At 38.2% G+C, this 8,032-nt stretch overlaps 1 protein-coding gene across 3 annotated transcripts; it reads left to right on the top strand.

The window, feature by feature from the left end:
• The first annotated feature begins 1,018 nt into the window (after positions 1 to 1,018).
• Positions 1,019 to 7,593, top strand: LOC145422888 (uncharacterized). Of its 3 annotated transcripts, XM_080294809.1 has the most exons (6): positions 1,328 to 1,563; positions 2,988 to 3,059; positions 3,136 to 3,475; positions 3,873 to 3,936; positions 4,888 to 5,908; positions 6,044 to 7,593. In XM_080294809.1, coding segments are annotated over exons 3-6 (1,425 nt in total). In that variant the 5' UTR covers positions 1,328 to 1,563; positions 2,988 to 3,059; positions 3,136 to 3,137; the 3' UTR covers positions 6,046 to 7,593. The 3 variants fall into 3 exon arrangements, with proteins under 3 accessions (XP_080150934.1, XP_080150933.1, XP_080150935.1); XM_080294808.1 differs by having other exon boundaries at positions 1,019 to 1,563; positions 2,991 to 3,475; XM_080294807.1 differs by having other exon boundaries at positions 1,019 to 1,563; positions 2,988 to 3,475.
• Positions 7,594 to 8,032: the final 439 nt, after the last annotated feature.

Genomic DNA, 8,032 nt, shown 5'->3' with positions numbered 1-8,032 from the left:
GAAGATGGCTTTAAGAAAGAAGTGTTTACAGTTAAGTTTTTAGAAGATGTTTAGCGCCATCTTGTGTCAGTACAGAATGTCAACGGATTGGTTGGTGCTGGCTAATAGATTAATACTGTTGTTGTTGTTATCGTCATCATTATTATTAGCTTAATAAACCAGAAACAGAACCAATAACCAATAATAATAAATCAATGAGACTAAAACCAAAAATCATTCTAAGAAGATCATTTTGTAAACTGTCCCTGGCTGCAACAATGCGTTTTATGTTAACAAAAAAAATAGGGATAAAGTAAGTGGTTCCTTGTTGTTGGGCTAACTGCACCGAAACGGAAAATCCACCTGTTAGCGGTGATGTTAGTGTTTGCAAAATACGTTATAAGTGAGAACAGTGTATGTCAATCGTTTTTACTGTTCCCTGTAGTTTTTAATTGTCAACCATTATTGAAGGCATATGTTTGGATGGGTGTTTAGTAGCTCTGCTAAGAAAAACAACAAGAATAGTTATTGGGGAAAATGTGAGAGACGGGAAGACAAAAGACAACACGAAGGACAAAAATAAATGTAGAAATGAAGTATCAGCTGAAAAGGAAACATAACATTCAAAAATGGAGCTGAACCTTTAAACTAACGAGGAAGACTGAAACAAAGCAGCAAAGACCAAGAAAATGTTGACATTTTAGAAACTGAAGGTGACCTTTACTGCAAAGGGGAATTTTACAGAGTCAGAGAGTGACACTGAACATGGCCTTTCCAAAGTAACATTTTATATTACACTTTCAATATAAAAGAAAATTAATTGTACTTAATGAATATTTTCTTATGGCACCCTTTTGTTAAATACTAGAGTGAGTCTGGTCCACAGTGGAAACGTGCAGACCTGCCATTTACACTTATGGCTTCTGAAGTAAAAAAAATAGCGCACGGCACTCCATCAGCGGACGTGCAGTGTTTCCATTAGATGACAGTCAACCACCGTGACTCAGGGCTCAGCCACTCCTGATGGCAGCCCGGCCCTCCGCTCCTCCTTGATCTTCCTGAATGGACAACCACGCTACCTACTGTTCACGCCTCCCTCTCACACCTCCCTCACTACTGCTTCGCCAACGACCCGCTGCAGCTTTATTGTGGAGTGATTAACCCGGGCCGATCGGTGCACCACGCAACTTAAAGGATCCATCCGAAGTAAATCACTGCTCACACCACGGCCCAAGCGTGCTTACCCACCGGGTCCTTGAATATCACCTCACTACCTGATTCGGACGTTGTGTCCTTTTTAGCGCAATGACAGCCAAGCACCGGAAAGCGAAAAACAACCACAAACATGAAGATAACATATTCAAAAATGAAGTTATGGAGACAGAAGTTCGCCCTGGAGGGAATAACTACACACTTCTATTGGTTTTATTTCTGATTTTTGTGATTGGAGGTGCCACCGGAGTGTGGTTCTGTTTCCAGCAGTACCAAACTTTAACCTACTTAACAGACAATCTCATGGGCATACAGATGAAGATAGTGAAACTACAATCCTCCCACGAAGAAATGCGACAGTCTGGCAACAAGGTAAGAATATATCCAGTCACCTAAAACTGCAAGCCACCAAAAGCACCAGATGCACTTATTGATAGCCAATATTTATAATGAACAACCAATCTTGTGAACCATATTTTCACGAGATTAGAATAAAAAAAAAAACTCTGTACACACACACACACACACACACACACACACACACACACACACACACACACACACACACACACACACACACACAGAAAAAATAAAATAAAATGCTCCAGCACACGTTGTCAGTTACAAGTAAGGAAAGTTAGCTGCAGGCCTCTATCAGATTTCCACATGCCAACAGCCTCACTGGAGTGAGTACAAAACGCTGCTATTTCTAACATCCACCCAGCTGCTGACGTTTGTAATGAGGATTATTCTTGACCTACAAATGCCTGTACCAATGACTCAAATGTAAAATAGATCTCTTTTAGTCTCTAGGTTCTGTGGAAAATTCTGTATTGTAATACCAGTCAAGAATATGCCCCCAAAGCTGTGCTGCCAAAATAATAATAAACAAGGCAGTAATGAGCCAAGGCTAAATTTAGTCTGAGATTTTGATACTGAACACCAGTTCAGAGGCTCTTTGCAGGCAATCTGAAAGACTGTAGAAAAGCAGAGAGAGCGATGTTGTGTGTGTCTGTCTATAAATCTGAAAGGACACACTTTATGTAAGAGATAATTATATTTATAGTTAAACACATTACCTGTGTTAACCTGTTATATAACAGTAAATAGTAGTTCATGACTGCCATGTTCAGTATTTTAGTCTTCTTCCATGTGTTTCAAATTCAATTCATGGTATTCCAAGAAGTATCAGGTATATCTGTATTTCCTTCCCTTAAGTATTTCTTCTATTCAGAAAAGACAGGGTTGCAGAAACTTTGCACAAGAACATTTCAGCTAGCTCAGTCTTGTTCGGCAAATATTTTCTGTATGAGTGGTAAATTGTTCTGTCGCTCACAAATGTGAAATGCTTCAGGATGTTGTAAGGAGAAAGCTTAATGAAGAATCCAGAAAAGGTTATAAAGAATGCAAAAAAGACAGTTTTAGCATAACTGCAAATAAATCAAAGATCTGAGGTTCATCTCTGTTAAGTGAGATTTCCTAAATGGCTTGTTCATGATCACGCCTGTTAATGATGAGATTTTGGTGTGGCTACATATTTCCTTCCCCCAAGCATTTGTTATATTATATTATACTATATTATACAGAATCTAAGCAAACAATGCAATGCAAATAAAGGTAAAAGAAAATTAACAAAAAACTGTCCTTGGTGTTTCCGTCCCTTTAATAGTAACAAAATCTTTTCCCAATAAGCATAATTGTTGTCCAGTGACAGTTAAGAGTCTATCAATCATAAAAATAAGTGAGGATAATAGTCCCTTAGCTTGACTCTGTGTCATTCCTGTGTCTTGTTGCAGCAGCATATTTCGGACAACGTGGAGGCCCGACTTAATGCCCTTGAGGAGTCCTATTCACTGGCCCAGAAGCAGGTGGGTATGGCCTTAGCTACAGCCGAACAGCTCAAGACATCAGACCTCCCCGCTCAGGTGCTGTCACTCCACACAGAGATGAAAACCCGCCTGGCAGAGATGCAACAAGCCACAGTGTCTCTGGAGCAACTGAGCCAGCTGCAGACCATGTTGAAAGGAAAGAGTGAGGAGTTTGAAGATGTTAAAATGAAGGTGGAGGTTTTAGCCACACTGACTGGTGAGCTAGCCCAGAAGGTCGACATCTTGACAGGCGGCCTGGAAGAAGCAGAATCTAAGCTGGAGGAGAAAGTTGGAGAGATTGCCACAGTGAGTGCCGCCCTGGATAGACAGGCTGCTGTGATGCTCAGACTGAAGGACCAGCTAGACGCCTACCAGACTCAGTTGAAGGCTAGCGTGGTTGAAATGACTACTGTCAGGTAGGTGGTGGAGTGGGAAAAAGAGCAGTGGAGGAAATAACTTGCCTCCTCTCACCCATGATTTTATGTTGTCTTTGCCAAAGCCCTGTTGGCTGCCACTGTCTGCAACTCTGTGTTACTCTAGACCAGAGTTGGTAGGCCTCTTTATCACACTGTGAGTTTGCCATGATCTATGTAAATATTTCTTTTGTATTCATAAGTTTTAAAGCTGAAAAGTCTTTGAAGCTTACATAACCATCAAGAGAACGTGGCTCACATGCTATTATTGTCATTTGAGCTTTGAAATAGAAGTGTTGTAATAAAACTATCGGTATGTTTTGTGAGTAAAGCTTCATGAAGGTACAAAATAATGACCACAAGATCATAAGAGAAATTTATTCTGTCTTCTGTCTTTCAGAGAGTTGTTTGAACATGAGCAGTCGCAGTGGCTTCATCAGGCCAGAGTACAGGAACTTAATGTGGTACGTCACAGTCTGGAGGATCAGAACTTAGCAGCCCGTAATAACAAAGAAGCCCATTGGGTGATCTTATTAATTAAATGCAAAATGGAAAAAAATAAAATGGAAAAAAGGTAGCAAATCATGATCTTAGCAGTCAGGTCAAATTAATGTTAAATGGCAAATAAACAGATCAAATGTGAGTGCCCCTGCTGATGTAATATTTTATCTAATTTTGATATTTGTGTGTTAAGCACAACCCTTTTAGTCCTGACAGTCAAATCTATTAAATCATCATTTTGTTTTGCTTTATTCAGTCCGTCTAATAATATTTTTACTTTAAGTTTGTTGATGTTTATTCATATAGTACAGCTGCATGTGACATGTGATATTTACATGATTCTTAAACCTTAAACTTTTTTAAACCTGCCACAAGAACCTGAGAACTCATGATTAGGTAAGAAAAATATGGCCTAATAGCTCTCTAAATAAATCAGTCATTAGAATCAGATTAACCAGGCTAGACCAGATTTATCTTTAAAAGGAAAATAAATAACAACTTGGAATACAATCAGATATCTAGGACTATATGTTAGATTTATTAGTTATTAAATATGTACTGAAAGAACATTTTTAAGCTATCGCATTTAATTAGATTACATTTCAATGGCAGAACATGCTTGACATGGCTTAACACACATGCTGTCACCACACATGGCCTCTTTACTATTTCCGTTCACAGTGTGCCCATTAGGAACCATAATAACATTTTCATCACATTAATTTGAAGAAGCTAATTGCCTGGCATGGATTCCCCAATGGATTTACATCAGCATTTACACTCGTGTGGTGCAGTTTCCTGTTTTGTATGTCAGTTAATCACGTCACATTCACTGAGATACCTACGTAGATGCCTACATAGCTGAATAGTAAATATTTTGCTCCAGTTATTTGATATGACTTTGCTTATCTTAGTCTGTGGCAGAAACGAAACCTGAGACCAAGCCTCTGGAAAAGACAGAGGGAGAAACAATTCCTACAACTGAAGAAGAGGCGGAAACCAAAGAGGAAGAGGAAGCTGCAGGAAGTGAAGAAGAAGAAGAAGAAACACCTGTAGAAGCTGAAAAAAGAGTAGAAACTGTAGAAACTGAAGAAGAAGCCTTGGGCAGTGAACAAGAAGTAGAAAATGTAGAAACTGACGAGGAGGAAGAAGAAGAGGAGGAGGAGGAGGAGGAGGAAGAAGAAGAAGAAGAAGCCTTAGGAACTGAAAAAGTAGAAGACATAGACACTGAAGAAGAGACACCCATAGCAGCTGGAGAGGAAGAGGAAGAGGTAGCTGCACCAGCTGAATCAGAAGAAGAAGAGACTCTTCCTACAGCTGATGAAAAAGTTACATCCACCCAAGAGGAAGAAGAGGCAGAGTCTGATGAGCCAGAAGAACTAAATACACAAGATACAGCTCCTGTTGAAAAGGTGGAGTCTGCGACAGAGGAAACTGTTCCTACACAGCAGGCAGAGGCAGTAGAGGAAGATGATGCAAAACAAGAGAAGTCTGTTACTGTATCAGAAGAAGAGAAGGGACACACAACACTGACAGAAGAGGAGGGACCCAATGCTCAAGAGCAGATGCCTGAAGACGAGAACCGGAAAGGCGATGAAGAGGAGGCACCTGAAAGAGAGAAAGGTGAGGACGACTCAACAGTCCAAGATGAGAGCCTCAAAGCAAGAGATGAGGATGAGACGGTGTTGGAGAAAGAGGAGTCGGAAGACGATGAAAGGGAGAAGTCAGAAGAACACGTACCATCTGGAGAAGAGGAGCAGCTTTGGAAGGCAGTGCTTGAGGCAGAACAACCAGATGTAGAGGAAGAAGTGTCAGAAGTAGAGGACGAACAGCAGGAAGCAGCAGATGAAGAGGAGAACCATGGTGCAGAGGACCCACAGGAGGCTGATGAAGAAGAGGAGTTTTTAGAATTTGATGCTTTGCCAGAAGACAAATGTAAGATTTCACTTTCTTTTTTTTCATAAATAATGACTTGATTATCAATCCAAGTTATTAATTGACTATTCTGCCTTACTAAAATGTGTTTACTGATATATCCATTCTAATATCTTCTTTTTAATGTTTTTACAGAGTGCATACCACCAGGAAGAAATTTCATTCTTTTATGCTATGGACCTATCCATCAAGAAAAACAGGAGCTTTCTCCGACTTCCACCACTGTCTGCAATATAAAAAATACTGTTAGAAAGAGTTATTGATCGCTGTTGTCGAGGTGCATTACTCATTTGCTTTCTGAAAGGCACACCTAATCGAAAATTCCATCAACATGCAGAGCTGAAACCTGTACCTCAAAATCTAACATGGCTCGTTTTTGTAAGGAAATGAGTCATTCAGGGTTTACCTGCCAATAACAGTCTAACAAGCCTTAACCCATCAAATGATTATGTTTTTTAAAGAAAATAAATTCCACTTGTCATAACAATTTACACTATTTTCTACCAAGCTGTTAATGAAATAACAAGAAGCCAGTGCATAAGCTGTGACCTTGAAGCCATAAGTAATACCTGTCTTGGTGACAAAGTGTGCTGCTTTTTGTCACTGCCTGAAATGTATCACGAGAAACAACAATTACAGTTCTGTAATTCATTGTGTCCCTGATGTTGTTTACACAGGGGAAAAAAACTACAAGAAAAATGGTAGAAAATCAATAATATGCAATAACTGAATTAATAAGAGTGTTTTTTTAAAGGTATGGCAAAGTTTATTAAACTTTTTTTTACTCTTTAAAGACATGTTTGTTTTTTAGTGTTTAATAACTAGAGCTGTGCTTGCTCTATAGATTTGGTTATTATCATTTTATTTGCACTTTTTAACTGATTACAATTCCAGCCAGACAGAACACACTGGTGGTATTGTGAGATACAGGGAGGTCAAAAGGTTATTACTCTGTCATTACTCTGCTGCTTTTTAATTAATCATATGTTAATAAATGTTGTGTGTCTTTAACAAACAATCATAGAAAGACTATGCAACTTTAGAAAAAAAGCTTAATGATGCACCTCAGGGACAAAGTGTTCTGCATATGAGGGGTTGGAGCCTGCACTGTGCTTAAGTTACATTTTTAGGACAGCAGAAGTATTCACATGTCATTCAAAGCATCAGTCACACCAACTAGAGAACAAGTTGTCCACAAAGCCAAGAGGCGACTCATTTTATACATCATCTAAAAATATCTTTTGACGAAAGCTTAGCTTTATAATAATGTTGATGTAGTTTTCAGATTTAAGTGTTTTTCTGCAGCACACTGACAGCAAAGATGAATTGAGGGAGGAACAAATGGCGGTATTAACATGTTTAGCAACAGAAACAAAGCAAGAAACATGATTTCAAATAATGTGAGTTTTCCAATAATCAAAAATATTGTTGCTAAAGTGAGTGTAACCTTAGAGCAAAATATTTTAGTATCTCAAATGTCTTTTTTTCTTAATTTTTTTTTCAGGAAATTACAAATATGTGTATTCATATTTTACAAATGTGAAATATGTTTCCAAGAAGTGATTTTTACTGTGCATTTTTACAAAAAAACGAAATAAAACAAACCTAGAGCACACTTTTTTTTAAAGGTTGTGTTTATTATCAGTATAACAATTATGTTTGTAAAATAAACTCTGGTTCTTTCACTTCTGTATACTTGATTAATTGCTGTTGTGTCGCCATGGTCGCCAGGAACACCTCAGTCTGTTTCTTATCTTAAACAGTTACACATTTTTTTTTATAATTTTGTCTCTGTACACCACAACACAGGAGCCTCTAAAAATGGAATATTATATATGAAAAAGGCTGTAATTCTAAAAGAGTTAATGCAGTACTTTAGTTAAATTACTTGAATTAAAACTAAAAGTTTGCCCTGCAATAACATTTTGATTGTTTGATATAAAACCCATTGTGCAGGTTTACCGAGGAAAAATTCTAATAAATGCCTCATTGTCCAGAAACCTATGAACCTTATTACAATAAGTTATGCTGCTATCAAATATTATCTATGTCCCTAAAACTTAAGTGCATTCTTCTATGCCATATTAGTGCATTAGTTCTTAGTTTTATTAAAAACTTGAGCCT

The sequence above is a fragment of the Astatotilapia calliptera genome, chromosome 20 (genome assembly GCF_964374335.1).
Source record: "Astatotilapia calliptera chromosome 20, fAstCal68.1, whole genome shotgun sequence".
NCBI classification, from domain to species: Eukaryota; Metazoa; Chordata; class Actinopteri; order Cichliformes; family Cichlidae; genus Astatotilapia; species Astatotilapia calliptera.
This window is presented reverse-complemented; position numbering and strand designations above follow the sequence as displayed.

Excerpts from the sequence above, each read along its gene's own strand:
- LOC145422888 (XM_080294807.1), top strand. The coding sequence starts at position 1,285 with ATGACAGCCAAGCACCGGAAAGCGAAAAACAACCACAAACATGAAGAT. Across the intron at positions 3,476-3,872 it reads GTTGAAATGACTACTGTCAG|AGAGTTGTTTGAACATGAGC; the intron begins GTAGGTGGTGGA and ends TCTGTCTTTCAG. Across the intron at positions 3,937-4,887 it reads GAGTACAGGAACTTAATGTG|TCTGTGGCAGAAACGAAACC; the intron begins GTACGTCACAGT and ends TGCTTATCTTAG.